Source organism: Heterocephalus glaber, unplaced genomic scaffold (assembly GCF_053883595.1).
Source record: "Heterocephalus glaber isolate CG9 unplaced genomic scaffold, H.glaber_assembly_v1.0 deba00001460, whole genome shotgun sequence".
Taxonomy (NCBI): domain Eukaryota; kingdom Metazoa; phylum Chordata; class Mammalia; order Rodentia; family Bathyergidae; genus Heterocephalus; species Heterocephalus glaber.
In genome coordinates, this window is record NW_028258307.1 from 7,945,431 (window position 1) to 7,965,015 (window position 19,585).

At 38.2% G+C, this 19,585-nt stretch overlaps 1 protein-coding gene and 1 non-coding gene across 9 annotated transcripts in view; both read right to left on the reverse strand.

Annotated features, from left to right (window-relative positions):
- Ppp3cc (protein phosphatase 3 catalytic subunit gamma) overlaps positions 1–19,585 on the reverse strand; it is a 78,792-nt gene that overhangs the window by 14,937 nt on the left and 44,270 nt on the right. For all 8 annotated transcript variants that reach the window (XM_004848311.3, XM_021261247.2, XM_004848310.3 and 5 more), the window contains 5 exons: positions 13,698–13,843; positions 11,809–11,948; positions 4,975–5,052; positions 4,785–4,879; positions 291–416 (listed from right to left, as the gene is read on the reverse strand). In XM_004848311.3, the coding sequence (XP_004848368.1) occupies positions 291–416; positions 4,785–4,879; positions 4,975–5,052; positions 11,809–11,948; positions 13,698–13,843 (585 nt within the window). The remainder of the gene's footprint in view (positions 1–290; positions 417–4,784; positions 4,880–4,974; positions 5,053–11,808; positions 11,949–13,697; positions 13,844–19,585) is intronic.
- Positions 15,651–15,846, reverse strand: LOC147826892 (U2 spliceosomal RNA). The gene has a single exon (XR_015453400.1). It is a non-coding gene; the product is annotated as a U2 spliceosomal RNA (small nuclear RNA).

The following is a 19,585-nucleotide window of genomic DNA, read 5'->3' on the forward strand; positions in this document are numbered from 1 at the left end:
GCCAGCCTGAACTACACAATGACACCCTATCTTGTTGGGTTTTTTTGGGTTTTTTTTGGCACCGGGGATTGAACTCAACTGGGTCCTTGTGCTTGTGGGGCAGGTGGTGGAACCACTGAGCTAAATCCCTGGCCCTCCCTATCTCAACAACAATAACAACAACAACAACAAATCTTTGGAGGAAACAAAATTAGCAAACATTTCTGATAATATTTTGAGAGAAACATTCTGAACCAACAAAGAGAGGCTCACGCTAGAGGAAAAGGTGTGTGGACATTTCCCTTTCTTACCTTTTTCCCCAACAAAAGGCAAAGACCATGTGAAAACATCCATAAAGTTTGGGAGCCAGTAGGGGTGTGGAGAACAGTTAAACTGCCTGATGTTCATGACATTGTTTTCATATTTCAATACTGCAGCTAGAAAGGAAAAAGCAAGAAAATTAGGCACAGAGGAACATGGCATGGAAACCAATGTGCTTTATACAGCTGTGTTCCCACTACATAGAATCCAGAGGATAACTTCCTACTTGTAATTCAGGACTGGTGAAGTGCAGACAGAAAGCTGTAAGGCATTCTATGTATGGCAGTTCACCTGAAGAGCTCATGTAATAAAATACTTTCAAGGCTTCACTGCACATAACTATCTATAGAAGCCTCATGTTCCATATTAGAAAATTTTCCCCATAATTTCCTTTTATTTATATCACTCACAAGCTGTTTTTCTAGTCATTAGCCACAGGCAAAGAAAGCTTTTTAAAAATCTCTGGAAGTTTAGAAATAGCAGTTATCAATTCATAGAGGGGGTATACAAATGGTAAACTTGGGGCAATTTACAATTAGTGTTCAAAATAAATTAAATCATCTCTGCACAGAACATAGTGGACTTTTAAAATGCCTGTTTATCCTATTCACAGGATATCGCCAGCACACAATATATGTTTAATATTTATTAAACCAGTTCATACAGCTGCATACACATTTTGATGCCTAAGTGATTTTCTTTATATTTTTTCTTTATATATATATATATATATTTTTTTTTTTTTTTGTACCGGGGATCGAACTCGGGTCCCTGCGCTTGTGCAGCAGGCGGTGAAACCACTGAGCTAAATCCCCGGCCCTTTTCTTTATATTTTAAAAGCTTCAAAATCTAATTCCCTAGCCTCCATCACCAGAAATGTTGTTTGCACTATTCTTTTAATTATTCTTACTTATTCTATAAAATAGAATAGGGTACAGCAGTTTCCTCAAAATAACAGATATGGGTCATCTCCTGGTTCCTGTTTCTTTGTTATAGGATAGGCTAGTATTCTCAAAATTTAATTACTGAATGCCCAAAAAGTACACCATTGATTATAAAGAAAATACACAAAAATGGGACCTCTAGTTCTTAAAAAGCTAACCCTGGATACCAGGTAAACGTCTCATTATTTTCATGGATATGTATTTTATTTAGTTTAAATGAATATATCATTATTCAGTAACAGTCTCAATCTACTCAGGAAAAAAAAGTGAGAAGTGAGTCTCAACAGTGGATGACAAGTAAATTGCTTTTGAGTAGACAGAAAAGTAACCAAGAATAAGAATCTAAAAAAACCCATAACTTAAGGGTCTAACAGGTGACCAGTGGAACTGAGAAATACTTGAAGATGCCAATAAGTGTAAAGAATATACAAAAAAAGGGAGAGGACGGGGATGCAGCCCAGCGATAGAGCACTTGCCTAACATGTGCAAGGCTTTGGGTTCGAGTCCACTAATAAAAAAAAGGTGAGAAGTAAAATGTAAAAAGTAAAAGCAGTAATGGAAGAAGAAGGAGGAGGAAGAGAGTGACATAGTCGCTCTTTTTAGAAAAGAGGCAGCTGTAGAGGAAGTAACTGAGTGCCAACAGGGATTGTTTCAGATGCTATACTTTCTTTTTCCTTTAAAAAAAAAAAAAAAGCTTAGAAAACCACCAGGAAGGGCTGGGGATTTAGCTCAGTGGTACCTCACAAGCCCAAGGTCCTGAGTTCAATCCCTGGTACAGAAAAAAAAAAAAAAACACCAAGGAAATCATATTGTTTTGAAATAAAGTTACCAATTATATCAAAGCTGACAGAAAACCTAAGTAGAATGGACTATGGTTGAAAATGTTTACTAAACAATAATCAAGAACAAAACCAGACCAGAATGGGGCAAAAAATGAACTAGTAGTTAGAAACTGTCTAGTGCTTGCTGATTTAGGTGACATGTTTTAGTTCAATTTACTGATAAATCCACTGGACAATCACTAGATACACCTAATAATGAAGTTTAAAAGGATATGAGCAGGAGTCTTCATTACAAATATGAGGCACTCTGGCATGCCGTTGCAGGAGGATCACAATTGAACTCAGCCTGGGCAACTTAGCAAGATCCTTACTCAAAAAAAAAAAAAAAAAAAAGTAGGGCTGGGGATTTAGCTCAGTGGCGCTGTACCTGCCTTGATCCCCAGTACCCGCCCCCCCAAAAAAAGTAAAAATAAAAAAGTGCTGGGGATGTAACTAGGTACAAAAACCCTGCGTTGAATTCTCAGGACTGAGGAAAACACACACACACATAAAATGTATACCACTAGATAAGAAAGGAAACCAAAATAAAACCATGTGGCTAATGTACTGGAAATGTTGGAAAAGAGGAGTAAGAACAAAAAAACTTAGAAAGAAGCAGAACATTGTAGGATAGCTAAGGCTCGAGGAAGAATGATGAGAAACAATAAGAAAACATAAGGCTAGGAGAGAACTTAAATGCTTTTTTAAAATGGGTAACAAAAAAATGGGTAAGAAGGGCTGAGAGTTTTGCTTAGTGGTGGAACACTTGCCTCACATGTGTGAGGCTCTGGGTTCTATTTGGTGTGTGTGGGGGGGTGTTAACAAATCAGTGAAAACCACACAAGTGCTCTGTCACTGAACAATATCCCCAGCTCCCAGAGTTTACTTATAAACAGGGTAAATATTAAGTACATGTTTTACCTCTTTTGAAACTTGTCTCCCCAGCTGCATACTGCATATACAAGGTATGACTATAAAGTAATGAGACTTAAGAAACCACCAACTACAAACACACGGCACCTCATATATCAGATGAGTGGGGCCCTTTGATGTCATCACATCAGGCATAACAGCAGTAAAATGTTACAGTATTACAGGAGTTTATATTTTGAACAATGCTTTAGTATTTATTTTCTTGATTCCAACTTATCTTCAACAACTCTATATGCCACATATTTTAAAGATAAACTGAGGCCTAGAGAAGTTAAGTATCTTGTTAAATATGACACACTGAAAAATGAAGCAGGAATTCAGGCTCCTAGCTTAGGGTTCTTTCAACAAAACTTGCTCCTTGCCATACAATTAATCTGAAGATGCTGCCACTATTCAGAACGCTTTTGGAACTCTTCTTCTGGAATTGCCTCCAGAGCCAGTATAAATGCAACACAACAAGAACCAGTCTCATTACCTTTTAATCATACCTTGTTTTGACCCCAAATGGTGTCATTGAGCTCAATCACTCACCTTTATTTATCTTGACTCCGAATGACTTTTGGATGTCCAAAAATCAAATCCACCCTCAAAGGACGAAGATTTCCCATCATTGAGGATAATCAAAAGAATGTGTCGCAGACTCTGAAGGCAATGCCAAAAGAGGAGTTCCAAAAATGTTTTTGAACAATGACTGCATTGTTGGAATACACATCTAGCCTCCCAAGATAATTGCTTTGAAGGGACAATACTCATCTGGATATATTTGTTTTAGCATGTTTGTTTGAAAGTCCTATTATTTTATAGTCACACTTAATAAACAATGAAATACAGACATGGAGTTTTTGTAGGACCACTGCCCTGAAAAAAAAAACTTATGAACTATGAATCATAAAAGTTTTAAATTTAATAAAAGACTTTAGTGAGATAAAGTCTTAGAAGCAGAGTTTCTGAAACAAAAGGCATGTGCATATCCTTCTTTTTAATATAGGAAACAAGTTTAGAAAGATTGTATGACTTAGCGAAAGTCACACTTAGTTTCTAGCAGGGATTGGACTAAAATAAAGACCTTTTTTCCTGACTGTACACTATTCATTCACTCTATCATACTGTGTATCAGGGAGAACAAAACCAGCTTAATAACTTACAAACATCAAAACAACAAATGATAACTTTTTGAGGTACAATTATAAACAAATTCTCCAAAACCAGTAATTTATGCTAAACATTCTAACATGACCTTGAAGTTTTTAACTCTCCTTAAACTTTTGACTCAATAGTACAAACCTGTAGTATCATTATCGGTATTTACAAAGAACCCCGATCTTGTTATGAGATGAAGACCAAGCAGCAGCATGAACTTTAAATTTCTTGGCCTTTGTTTCAATTAAAATCTCTTTTCTTCTTTTTTTGGGGGGGGAGGGCATTGGTGCTGGAGATTGAATCCAGGGCCTTGCATATGCTAAGCACATGCTTTACCAGGGAGCTTTACCTCCTGCCCAAGATCTTTTTTCTTATTCAATAAAAATAAGTACTAGAGGGCAGGGGATTTAGCTCAGTGGTTTCACCGCCTGCTGCACAGGTGCCAAGGACCTGAGTTCAATCCCCGGTACCAAAAAAAAAAAAAGTACTGGAGGGTGTAACTCCATGGTAGAATGTATGCTTAGCAAGTACAAGGCCATGGATTCAATTCCCCAGCACCAAAAAAATAATAAACAAGCACACATAATTGAACTATAGCTCACATTTACTCACAAATTCAAACTCAAATATTGCTGGACTCCTTTACCTTTGTTGTTATAGACATCTAGGTAATTAGGGGCAGAGAAAATTGTAATAAGTGATGGAAAGCCGGTGGTCTGGCTCTTCCTGTACATTCGATACCTGGAAGAGAGATGATAGCCTGTTTGTCTTGATATGAAAGGGTAAAAAAAATTTGCTGTGATATTTGGTTCTATTACAGTTTTAATGTAACTTACCCAGCATCTTGGGCTTCATGGGCTCTGATTATTGATAATAAATTGTTGTTCTGTAAAAATTCACAAACTGCAGGGTAACTGAAAATTAGAAAACACAAGTTAAGAATTAAAACAACTATTTTTTAATAGGAGGAAGGGGAAAGCCAAGATTAATTGACTATTCAATTTCAAGATTATAGGTATTATACACAGCTGAAATTAGTGATGATGACTATTTTTCATTTCACTACTGAAAGCCACAGGTCATAAATTAAGATAACATTCAACCCTAGAACAGAAAGAGCTCCCTACCTTTTAATTTCTTTTCTAACCCATAGCAATAATGATACAATACTGGAACTTCTCTTGGTATCTTGATGTAAAAAGTACCACAGTAGCATGCATGTGCATGTATACATGTGTGTATGTACACAGTCGTGCTATAAACTGAATACATAATTTTTTTCAACCATGAAACTATCAAGCTGTTAGAAAAGGAAAAGAACCTATGAATAGCTTCACATGTACTATCCACACCAAGATGATCTTAAGCAAGGTGACTGCAGGAGTGGGACAGCACAGCCAATCACATTCTAATGAAAGGTATGACACCTGCACACAGGCCTAAAATATTCTCAGTACCATTACCTTTCTGAATGACAAATATCTGGTAGGAAGAACTGGATAATACAAAATTAAACTGGAATTATGCAGGTATTATTTAGTTTATTAAAACTTTTTTTTTCTCATTATGCTCATTAGAAAATATTTACTTTTAAAATAGATCGTGGGTGACATCATCAAAATGGCAGAAGAGAAAGTCCCCAGCCCTTCTCTTGACACAGAAACAACAAACTGGCAGCCATTCAGAGACTAAGTGTTGCTGTAGGGCCCTTAGCATTGAGGTAGGAGGTTGTGAAGTTTTGGTGGAGCCCAAGCCTAAGGAGGGCCACAGTGAAAAGGCAGCACCCCCGCCCTGAACCCATGCAGATGCAGAAGCAGCCTGGGCCTCTGTGGGCTTGTGCCACTTATCTGCAGTCCTGGCAGCAGCCCCATCTTCCTAGGGACCTGGGAGGAGCTATGACCACTAGTGACACTGATAGCAGACTTGCCAGTCAAATCCAATGGTAGGACCAGAACAGGCCCATGGCTAAGCTCCAGCCTCACTCTATGGTGGCCTAGAGATAGTCCTAGTCCTACTGTTTCAGAGACCTGGGCAGAAACACACCTGTCCATGCTCCAGGGCTGCTGACTGGACCCTAAGGCAGACCTAAACAAGCCTTGTGACCTTGTTTAACACTCATTCTACTGAGTTCCAGAGGTACTTGTGTCCACCCAGGCATATGAGAGATGACACTGCTGTCCATGCTACCAACTGCTATAAACTGAATACAGACCTACCAACTGTGGATCCTATGGTAGCCCTGTGACTCAGCTCCAGTTCTGCTCAGCCATGATTCCAGAGTATCCCCAAAAGTCCAAAGACCCAGCAGAAGGTATTTGCCTGACAAAACAAATCTGTACAGACTAGAGGAGGTGTCTGTTCCTTCCAGTGCACAAACACCAGTGCATATCCACACAGATCCTGAAGCAGCAGGCAAGCATGATACCACCAAAGAAAACTAACAGAGCTCCAGTAATTGACCCTAAGGAAATGGAGATTCACAAAATGCATGGCAAAGAATGCAAATTCATCATCTCAGAGAAGGTCTAGGAGCTGCAAGAGAACATAGCAACTAAATGAAATCAGGAAAACAATACAGGAACAAACTGAGATGTTTAATAAAGAAATAGAAAAAGGGCTAGGGGTGTAGCTCAGCGGTAGAGCATGTGCCTAGCCTGCCCCAAGGCCCTGGGTCAATCCCCAACCTTGAGGGGGAAAAAAACCAAGAAAAGACTAGAAATCCTAAAAAAGAACCAAACAGAAATCCTGGAGATGAAGACTACAATGACTGAACTAAAAAGATCCAATAAAAAGCTCCAGCAGCAGACTCAGTTGTGCCGAAGAATTACTGTACTCAAAGATAACTCATTTGAAATTATCTAGAGGAACAACAACAGCAATAAAAGAATGAATAAGAGTGTCAAAAGTACATGAGACTTATGGGACAGCACTAAGCAAAATAATACATGCATAGGAGTTCAAGAAGGAGAGTAAAGAAAGGGGGCAGAAATTTCATTTAAAGAAGTAATGGCTGAGAATTTCCCAAATCTAGGGAGGGAAATGAACATCTCAATTCATAAAGCTCAAAAGTCTCCAAATAAGTTAAACCAAAGAAGTCTAAACTAAGATGCATTATAAACAGTCAAAAGTTACAACCAGAGAGAATTTTGAAAGCAGAAGAAGAAATGTAGCCATTCACATAGGAACTTTCTGGTCACAAAGGGAGCTTTCATAAGACTATGAGTAAATTTCTGAGCAGAAACTTTGCAGGCCAGGAGAGTAAAGGACTATAGAGAGAGAGAGAGAGAGAGAGAGGGAGGGAGGAAGAGAGAGAGAGAGGAGGGAAGGAAAGGAAACGTAAAGAAGGAAAAAAAGAAGAAAAAGAAGGAAGAAAGGAAGGCTGGGGATTTAGCTCAGTGGTTTTGTCGCCTGCTGCGCAAGTGCAAGGACCTGAGTTCAATCCCCGGTACCAAAAAAAAGAAGGAAGGAAGGAAAGAGAGGTGGCACTGCCAACCAAAGTCGTAAGGATTTTACCCAGCAAAATGTCATTTGACAATGAAGTAAAGGTTGGGTGTGGTGGTGCATGCCTGTAATGCCAGCACTCTGAGAGGTTGAGGCAGGAGGATCACAAATTTGAGCCCAACCTGGGCAACTTAGCAACATGGTGAGATCCTATTTCAAAAATTAAAATAAATTAATTAATTAAATAAAGAGCTGGAGATGTAGCTCAGGACAAAGGCCCTAGGCTTAATCCTCAGTATTATAAAAAAGAAAAAGAGTGGTAAGACTTTCCTAGACAACACAAATCTGAAAGAGTTTATTACCACTAGACCTTCCTTATAAGAACTACTAAAGAAAGTGCAAGTCAAAATGAAAGGAGGCTTGGGCCAGGGATTTAGCTCAGTGGTTTAGCCTCCAGCTGCGCAGGCGCAAGGACCAGAGTTTGATCCCCGGTACCAAAAAAAAAAAAAAGTATACAGTTTCTGTATGTGACTGAAGTTAAATTCTCAGCTGAAGGTAGACTGCCATAACTATACTTTGATGTGAATCTCATGGTTAAAAAAAGAAAAGTTCAGTGTAGATACACAAAGATGAAGAACCAAAACACATTAGCACACACACACACAAAAAAATCATCAAAGCCCAAAGACAGACATGAGAGTAAGAAACAGAAGAACCATAAAAAAGATAAAAAATAATACCAAAATGGCAACTTTATCTTTATCTGTCCCTAATCACTTTATCTCCTCAGTGGAAACATACAGAGTGACTGGATAAAATAGCCAAGACCCAACTATATGCTGTCTATAAGAGAATCACTTTAGATTTAAGGATATACATAAGCCAAAAGCAAAGGGGTGGAGAAAGATATTTCATGACCTGGTAATCAAAATAAAACAGGAGTGGCTATATTTAAATCAGAGAAAAGAGAATTTAAGTCAGAGAAAACCCCACAAATAACTTGAGAAAATAAATGGGCGAAGGACCTGAATAGACTCTTGAACAATAACAACAAAAAAATGCAAATGGCTACCAGGTATATGAAAAACTACTCAACATCACTAATCACCAGGAAAATACAAATCAAAATTACAATGACATATTTCCACACACCTGTCAGAATGGCTATTATCCAAAAGACAGAATGTATTGGCAAGGATGTTTTAGAAAATGAAACCCTTGGTACACCATTGGTAGGGATATAAATGAGTACAGCCATTATGGAAAACAGGTGGAAACTCTTTAAAAAATTAAAAACAGAACTATCACATGCTCAATCATCCTACTTCTGGGTATATTTCCAAAGGAAATAAAATCAGTATCTGAGTATTTGTCCTCCCATGTTCATCAAAGCATCATTCACAATGGCCAGAATATGGAAACAAGCTAAATTCGTGTATGTGTATGTGTGTATAAAATTTAAACTTAGAAGAATGAAATTCCACCATTTGTAATACATGGATGAATCTGGGAAATACTGGTAATGAAACAAATAGTGCATATGACCTCACTTATATGTAGAATCTAAACTCACCAAAAGAGTAGAATTAGAATGATAGTTGCCAGAGGGGTAGGAGTTGGGGAACTGGGGAGATGTTAGTCAGAGCACAAAAAAGGGTGGAGAGTATAGGTCAGTGGTAGAATACAGACTTAGCAATTAAAGATACTGTACTGGATACTTGACCTTTGGTAAGGTTATGGGTAGATTCCAAGTGTTCTCACCACATACACACAAAAAAGGCATGCGAGGCAATAGATACATCAATTAGGTAAGCTGACTGTGGTGGTCATTTCACAATGAATATGTGTATCAAAATATCTAGTTGTATACCCTAAATACATACTTTTTAGTGGCCAGTAAAGTTAAATATAAATAAATGACTGTACACTAACAAGATATAAAATTTTTTAATAAGATATAAAATTTAAAAATACAAGAGTAGACAGTAAAATACCTCCTTTCTACTATGATCTTCTAGCTACCCTGAAAGCCACCAGTGTTCCTGATTTCTTTTTTTTTCCTGGTACCGTGGATCAAACTCAGGACCTTGCACTTGCAAGGCAGGTGCGGTGCCACTGAGCTAAATCCCCAGTCCTCCTGATTTCTTGAGTATTCATTCCTTCAAAGATAATCTATCCAATTCCAAGGAGTTACATATGTATACCTCCCTTCTTCTTTGTCTGTTGTTTTTGAAATGTTAGCAGATGGTACACATAATTCTGTACTGTCTTTTTCACTTTTATTAGTGATTATTTCATATCAGTACATGAACAACTTTTCTTTTTCATTTTGAAAAACAGCCTAATATCTGAATCTATTAGAAATTGCTTGTCTTCTACTGAACACTGTGGTTATTTTCAATCTTTTATTATAAAAATAATGCAAAAGGAATAAACATTTCACACATTTGCAGGTAGAATTCTCATTATCTGAAGTAACAAGTGTTCTATCATATTGCTTCAAAAATGAATTAGAAAAGAATAAAACAGTATTCCTAGGGGAAATATAGGGTTAATGTCCTATAAGCCTTTGGTCATAACATTTGCACTGAATGATTAATACATAATCTTATTTCAGATGTGAGCTTCCCCCTGCTCCTCAAATAACGGGGACTGAACCCACAGCCTTTATGTTGAGCTACATCCCCAGCCCTTTTTTTTCTTTTTGAGGGTTTGCTATAAGTTGCCCAGTTTGGTGGGCCCAAACTTATAATCCTCCTGCCTCGGCCTCTCACAATGTTGGGATTTCAGGCACTTTACTTTAATATATTGCTGATTCATGGACACTGAGTGCACGGCCAACATCACAATTCATGAGTTAACTAAGATTATCTAACATACACAAATTTTCTATGCCAGGCACACTGCAGCCTTCTTGTGCTTGGAAACAGTGGACAGCACTCCTGCACTATTGCGTGCCACTTAAAACAGCAAAATCCTAACAAAAACCACAAAGCCACGGAAATGCTGCACTACATAGGTAGCAAAAAGAATACAGGTACTTGTTTACAGTATGATGGCTGAAACAAGAAGACAGAATATTATTACTAGGTTAACCTAGCAGGGAACACGTGTGTGGAATGAATCAATTTTTTTTGTTCCTATGCACAGTGCATATCCATGGAAAACTTTGAGGGATTCGTATTGATTTGGGGGTTACAAATAAATCTTAGTGAGTAGAGGAATTAAAAAATATGGAATCTGCAAATACTGAACTTCTACTGTCTATCCATAGGATTAAATCTTTGAAATAGAATTTCTGGATCAAGGCCATGTTCATTTATAATTCAGAGAATGCCAAGTTTACCTCTATAGAAATTATAACAATTTACATTCTGCCAACAATAAAGATTATGCTTCTAAGAATATAAAAAGAAATAAAAGTTAAATGATTTCACCATATAAGTCACTTAAAAGGTTGGCAATGAAGAATGCAAAAAGGGCATTTACAAAAATGCTAAAATGGAGGTTGTGTGTGTGTTTATCTCATTTAATTAATGTGCTATTTTAGCCAATTAACAGATTTTTAGGGGAGAATATACAAGTTTTCTTTGTCACACAAAATAATTTATGTTTCAAACTTCTCTATCTCTCTATTGTTGGGGGGCAAACCACAATGAAAGCTGACACGTGGAACTCAGGACAGCAGCCAACTTCCGGGAAATGTCCTGGTCTTAGATCACAGTGTCCTGTTCTTTTTATAGCTTTGTCTATACAAATGGCTCCAAAATCTGGAGAGCTTTTAAAAATAACAGGACTCCCCTGTCTCAGGCTTACTGAATCAGAACGTCTGGGAAAGAGCCAAAATGGCTTTTTAAAATGAAAATACATAAATAATGTTTAGGAACAAATAATCTAGATCATTTAGTCAGACAATATTGAGGCACTGAAAGATGTCCAACCATGTTCGGCGTATTACACTTTTAGGGCATAATACCCATGAAAATATAAAACAAACACATAAAACATTTTTGTCTTCTTTTCAAAAATTAAACAGAAGCCCCTACACTACATGTTTAAGATATAAAATGCTTTAAAAAATTTTTACTTTTAACTGTATCATGGGTTTTGGTTTTTTTTTTCCTCTGCCAGGGATCGAACTCAGAGACTTGTGCTTGCCAGGCAGGCGTGGCACCACTGAGCTATATCCTCGGCCCCTTTTTCGTAATCTTCTACTTTGATTAGCTTACCTGAAAAAGTAAGAGCACCCTCGCACAGTATTGTGGGTATAGTTCTCCAAGGTCTTTTCACTGCCATAATCTTCTGAGGGATCAGACCAAAGCAGATCACACACTGGCCCAAAGGCAGGAGGTTCAGTAAACCTGTCTAACTGGAAGACATGCAAGTCAGAAGACAAAACTCAGGAAAACAAAAGGGCTCTTAGAAGCAGTTAGGTCAAAACCCCTTTTCCACCTCTAGGAATGCATTAGGAGAAAAGATAGTAAGCCCTCAAAGGGTTTTCCTGCAAAAAAATGAACATCTAAACAATTTAGATACACAATTTTGATTATTTCCTCTAGCAAACGTTCATACCATTGAAAGGACTTCCACTTCCTTGGGCTGGGGCTATGGCTCAGTGTACAATGTTTGCCTAACACACACAGGCCCTGGGTTTGAATCTCAGTGCCTTAAGAAGAAAGGAAGGTCAAAAAGGACATCCTCCCACTCCAATCTTAAAGCAGTGCTCTTTCAATATGAATGTGTAATCAGTCACTAGAGAGACACTATTTTAGGAAAACCATGTGAGGGTAATTTCAATTGCCTGTGAGGACCAGTTACCAGGAGAGCAGGACAGTTTTTCAATGGTTTTGTTCATTGCTTACTTTATTCCAATGAATAGTTATTTAAAAGAATGCTAGCTTAATTTTGAATAGGGTTTTCATCTTTTCCATTCTATGCAGTAGAGTCATTTTAGTATCAGTTATTAACTTACGTTTTTAGTCACTACTGCTTTAGTTAAAAGCACAAAGATCAAAAGAATACAAATAACTAGAATAGCTCAATGCCAAGAAGAGGACTCCTGCTGAGTGAAAGGGGAGCTATTTATTAATACAATTGATTGAGATTGTTAAATCCAAGATTTACTCTATAAAGCAAAAGACTAGTTATTGAAGACAGTAAGGCAACAGAAAAGCCAGTGCCTACAGGTGGGCACCCTTACCCTCGGAAGACTGACTGTCTTTCTGTCTTTATTTATTTATTTTTGTTTTTTTGAGACAGGGTCTCACTATGTAGTTCAGGCTGGCCTTGAACTCATGGTGATCCTCCTGCCTCAGCCTCGTGAGTGCTGGGATTACAGGCATGTGCCACCATGCCCAGCAGGAGATTGACTTTAACTCAGAGAAAACAGATTTATGAACACATAAATCTTTAGTTTCAGTAACTATATGAGAGAGCTAAGAAAATATAAAGGTAGAGAAGAAAGTCATGTAGAACAGATTGGTCCTCTTTTTTCAATGAAGATGAAGAGTCTTTGAAATAATCATCATGTAAGGCAAGTGAAACAGTTAAACTTTAACATCTAAAATGTCAGTCAATGACCTTCAGAACTGACAGAGTCCTCATACCATCCATTCCAACTTTCTCATTTCACAAAGAAAACATGCTAGGAAGTCAAGCAATTTTGTTGAGGACTAGGATTAGAACCCTGGTTTCCGTCCTTCCGTATTTTGACATAATTTAAAGTTTCAAACCAGGCAAGGTGGTACATGCCTGTAATCTCAGCTACTCGGGAGGCTAAGGAGCAAAAGAGAGTCCTGGCAGGTTCAGTGAGACCCTGTCAAAATAAAAAGGTCCCTGGTACAGCTGGTGGTGCCAGAATAACGTTTCATAGGTATAGTCTAAGAATTTTATGCTTCTGTTGGTAAAGGCACAGAATTAATTTTAAAAATGAAAGAAAATTCCTGGCAGATTTGTATCAGTGTAAAGTGTCTTGCAACAATGAGACCATAGGTAATTTCTATTTTCTGACTTTTGATAAACTGTATTTTTAAAATTTTAGCTAAATATAAATCAATTGGCTGGAATAAGAAAATGACATTTTAAAACATATCTGTGAGAATAATAAGAGATTACTTACTTTTCTAATGTCATCTAAACAAGTGATTTCAGGTGACATTCCTCCATGTACACAGAGAAACTGCTGGTTTAAGAGGGCAGCAAGAGGAAGACAGTCAAACGTGTCCATACATGCCTCATACACCCGTTCTGAATATTTGATTAGACCTACCAAAAAAGGAAAAAGTCAAGGAAAAAAGCTATTATATATGAAAACAGATATAGCCCAGAACAATATGAAGCTATTTCAAAGTCATTTATTTATTTCAGGCAAATGTGAAAACACAATCATCTTTGTGAAGATATTTTTGAAAAGTTATAAAGGTTAAACAAACCTCTCTCCTCTCTAAAAACAAGTGTGACTTTGGATTAACTTTCCAGTTTTGTTGCCCTGGAAACCTGGTAAGGTGACTGTCAGCTGTCTCATTAGGCAACACTGCTTATGGTAAAAATTACCCCATTACCTGGCAGGAGGCTGTATCTTTGGGCTCCTTTGCGGATGATGACTCATATGTCAGGATGTCCCTTTTGGGACCCTGGAAGCTCTGCCAATAAAGCTTCTACAAGAGATACTGGCGCTTGTGATGCATGAGGCTTCTAAGCCAGAGTGGTTCCCTGCCCTACCCAGGGTGGATACTGTTTCTGTGTACCTCAGCTGACTTGGGAGGGGAAACAGACCAAAAAGCTTTACACACTCCCACAGGCACTATACCACTGAAAAGCAAGACCTAACATCCTTCAAAGCACATAGAGACCAAGTGTGGTCTGTGGCAGTCCTGTGAGTCCAAATAGCTCACTGAGTCTTAAAAGATTCCTTGAAAAAAAAATAAATAAAAGATTCCTTGAAGGTGATAAAGATATTTAATTAAAAACTGGAGATTTAAGAGACATCAATAAAATAATAATCTTTTTGCTTATGATTTTAAAAGTCTGTAAGTAAATTATGTCCTGATTCAATGTTACATAAAAATGTTCAGCTTAATAAATTATATTTTGATGTAGTTGTCAAGCTGGGTCTACAGAACGAGGAAACACTCCAGCGGGTAGAAGGCGAGGGCTCTGCAATTCTCCAGGAAGGAAGGGCCGTGAAATAATAGGTGGGAAACTGGAAGGTGGGCTTTCATTTAAAGAGAAAGGGAACATTTTCTCTTCTTGGATACTACGGCTTGGAAGTCACTTGAGTGTGTCCCCAGTGTCCATGCGCTGGAAGGCTAGGCTCCCGTGTAGGGATGCCAGGAGGTGGAGCCTAGTGGGAAGTCCATGAGGTTTGCCCTCTGAAGGAATGAATGCCATTCTCCTGAGACTCTGGCCAGTGCTGGCTTGGGGGTTGTTACAAAATGATCAAGGCTGGCCCCTCCCACTCTCCAACTCCCATCTCACCATGTGATCTCTCTTTAGCTTGTGCTCCCACCATGATGGCATCCACTATGAGGTCCTCGCCAGTACAGAGCTAATGCTGGCCCATGCCCTTGAACCTCCAGAACTGTGGACTAAGCAAACCTCTTTGCTTTGTAAAGTATCCACCTTCGATGGGTGTGGTAGCTCATGCCTGTAATCCCAGCACCAGGAGGCTGAGGCAGGAGGATGACAGTGAATTCAAGGCCAGCATGGGCTACATAGTGAGTTCAAGGCCAGCCTGCACTCCATAGTGAAATCTTGTCTCAATAAAAAAAAAAAAAAGAGTACCCACCTTCAAGTTCTTACAGCCTGCTGTAACCCCGCACTCAAGTATTTTGCTATAGTAATTGAAAACAGATTATATACTTTACACTTGGTTTTCAAAGTCATTATGTGCCTGGGGCTGAGTGTTGGCAAAAGTGGCCTGAAGTCTTACAGTTGGGCAGCCCTAGAGCACTGGGATGGCCTACAATCCAGGAGAACACAGCTGTATCTAGAGAGTAGGATTATCCTGGCATTAATGATTTCTAAGATTTAATTTTATTAATTTTGAACACTGGATTTATACCTGCCACACACTGGGCACACTGTTTCTGGAGATACTGTAATACCAGGTTGATGCATGGAGTGGATGGAGCAAGCTCCTATTCCATCTCCCTGCTCCAAAAGTCCACTTAGTATATTGTCCTTGGATAGAGGTCGTATCGGATATTAAGCTGATAAGAACAAATAATGTACTGCCCTTGATCTTAGTCAAAAGGCCAAGAAGCAATCTCTCCAAGCTTTTAGAAAAGACATTTCAGTGTCAAGAGCCTGGCCTTGGCAAGCTTTGAGGAATGAAGCAAAGGAAGAGGGGCCCAGATTTGGACCAGAGTGAAGTACCTGGATAGTGGGAATGATCAGAGAGGTTCCTAAGGGGAAGTGTAAACAAGGGAGCCACAGTTGAGGTTATATGGTCTTCTGCTATAGGATGTGAAGGTTTTCCCTTTACTGCCAAAACCGAATGATCCTTTTTCTCCTAAAAATCCTAGGAGCCAGTTTTCTCTGTTCCCAACATCAATAAGGAATTCCTTCCTAAGAGTCCTAATCTCAAATATAAGCAACAATCTAAATTACTTACTAATTAATACTTCATAACTACATCTAGCATTGACAGCATGCCTTTTGAGCCTCTCATGATTTAAAAGAATTCCTTAATTTACAAAAGATATGCCAAATCTGGAGAGAGATGGCAAGTAAATAGAGTAAATTAAGCCAATCTGTAAATTATAACAGGAAGCCAAAAATCAAATTAAAAGGAACTTACGTTGTATATGACTAAAAATAGGTCACAATATGTTTCCATTTTTACTTTTTCCAAGTATGTGGATAAGCGCTGGGCATGATAGAAAGAATGGCTGCTATCGAGAAATCAACCAATGACAAATGCTGGCGGGGGTGTGGGGAGAAAGGAACCCTTCTCCATTGTTGGTAGGAGTGCTGACTGGTCCAACCACTGTGGAAATTAGCATGGAGATACCTCAAAGAACTAGGACTAGAGGTCCAATTTGACCTAGCTATTCCCCTGCTGGGTATCTTCCCCAAAGAATTAAAAGAATCATATCACAGTGATATATGTGCACCCATGTATACAGCAGCACAGTTTGTGATAGCTAAAACTTGGAAACAGCCCAAGTGCCCATCAACTGGAGACTGGATAAAGAAAATGTGGTGTTTTTTTTTTATAAAATGGAGTACTACTCAGCCATAAAGAATAAGAAACTAGAGACATTTATAGCTAAATGGATGCACATTGAAGCCATACTCTTTTTTTTTTTTTTTTGGTACAGGGGCTCAAACTTTGGACCTTGCACCTGTAAGGCAGGTGGCGGAACCACTGAGCTAACTCCCCAGCCCTGAGGCCATACTCTTAAGTGAAATAAATAGGACCCACATGTGTAAATACCGAATAGTTTCTCTGGCGTGAGAAAATGAAAGTGTAAATAAGGACTAATAGGTATAATAGATAATGTGAAATAGGAAGAAAAGGTCTAAAGGAAGGGGTAGGGAAAGTGGGAGAAGTAGGGGAAAGGAAAGAACGGAAAGGGAAAAATATGAGAAAAAGAAAAAATGGAAACAAAGTCTTTGTAAATAGGGAGGGGTGGAGGGGTTGAAAGGAGGGCAGGGGAAGGGGGAGAAAGTAAGAACCAAGATGCATCATGTAAAGGTACAAGTTCCCAATGATAAATGTAATTGTATTGTATACCTAAAATGTACCAATAAACTTAATTAAAAAAAAAGTTGGGCGTGATGGTGCATGCCTGTAACCCTAGCACTCACAAAGCTGAGGCAGGAGGAGCACCATGAGTTCGAGGCCAGCCTTGGCTACATGATGAGTTCAAGGCAATCCTGAACTATACAGAGAGACCCTATCTCAAAACAAACAAAAAGGATATGGATAAACATAAATAAATAACAACATTTAATTTTCCAAAGGGTTGAAGATGGTATCTATATTTTTCTTTGCATATTTAGCCATATTTCCTTAATTTTCTATGAATATATCACCTCTGTATACTATTATCATATTACTGATATTGGGATGTGTTGCAGGCTCCCTAAGTGACCCTTGGGTCACTAAGTGCTTGATATGGCATGAGGGTCAAGAAAATGGTCTAGAGGGCCGGGGATTTAGCTCAGTGGTTCCGCCGCCTGCTGTGCAAGCGCAAGGACCCAAGTTCGATCCCCAGTACCAAAAAAACAAAAAAACAAAAAAACAAAAAAAAGAAAATGGTCTAGAATCTTACTTGTTGTCTGAGTTTGATCCTCAGTTTTGCCACTTATTAGCTATGGAACCTTGGGCAAATTTCTTTGACCTGTGTGCCTTGATTGTCTCATATGTAAAATGGACATATAATAAACACCTACTTACAATTCAAGGTTGCTGTGGTGATTAAAGGAATTCATATATGAAAAATGTGTCAATATCTGGCACAGAGTAGGTACTATGTGTTCAATAAAATTATTCAATCCTTACAGAAACCCAGCAAAGTAGGTTTAGTACCATCTTAATTTAAAAGCTGATGAAGTTGGGCTAATTTGCTCAGAGATGCAAGCTTGCAAGGGACAAAACTAGAATTTAAATATGTTCATGTTCTTAACTGCCCTCCAACACACCTCTGCATCATTAAATAAAATACTTAAAAGGAGACTCTAAATAGCCAAATATATAATTATCAAAGATTAAATTACCTGATTCAAAAGTTTTATTTTCAAGAAAAAAGTAAGAAAAATCCCATAAAACATTTATTTCTATAATGAAGGAAAAATGCATCACAGCCATTAGATCACAATAATACAAGTTCTAAGTAGCACCAATAATTTAGCATCAAAAAATTTAAAATTCTTTGGAAGCAAGTTGAGTCAGCACTATTGCAAGAAACTACAAACTGGTGTAGCCACTGATCACATGTTTGTTTTAATTTTTATTTGACTTTATTTTTTGAAGAGACAGGAGACATATTTAGATGGTCCAAAATTTAAAAGTGACAGAAGGATCTATACTTCCTATCCTCTGCAGGCAAGCAGTGATACCAGTTTCCTGGGTGTCTCTGCAAAGATATTCTAGGCACATATATGCAAATGGGCACATCAATCCTCTTCACGGCAGCTTTTTGTTTTCTCCATAAATGGTAACATACATACCTTGTTCTGATCTTGCTTTTAGTACCTATGAATATATTCTGGAGATCAATCCACATCTTTATATGAAGAAAGAAGAAGTTAAGAATATGCTACCCTTAAATATGCTGCTCTGGCACACTGACTATTTCAGGTTAAAAGAACTTGAAAAACAGCAGGTGAAACAAGATCACCCTGACTTTCATGCTGTTTCTTAATAACAGGAGTTGAAATTCCCAGGTTAAAGACTCCCTTCCTATACCAGAAGGAAAATAACATTGTTACTGTCAAGCATGGGAAGTTGAGGCCCAACAAGTTCTGTACAGATCTCATTAAAATCATACTTACTGGGCTGGGGATGTAGCTCAGCATCACAAAATATTTTTTTAATTAAAAAAACCCCTTTTCTAGCTTCCCTGTATGATTTAGTTTTTCACAATTTATTATTCTTTACCCAATTCAGTACACATCTAAGTATTCAACTTATATAAGGGCTCATGTGTAACACAAAACTTACATTAAATATGTGTACATGATTTTCTATTATTGATCTATCTTACCTGTGAATTTAATTCTTGGGCCTGGAGTAAAGATAAACGAGGAGCTCAGTAATTATTAACAGCTTGTAGGTCACTTTAGGAGGTACCACAAGCTAACAGGACCCAGACCAGTGTTTTTCAGTACTGAGGGTTGAGTGCCCCAGCCAGGGGCATACTACCACTGTATCCCCAGCCCTTTTTATTTTTTATTTCGAGACAAGGTCTCACTAAGTTGTTCGGGAAGGACTCAACTTGCAGTCCTCATCCCTCAACCTGCCTCAGTACTGGGATTACGGGTGTGCGGTACCATACC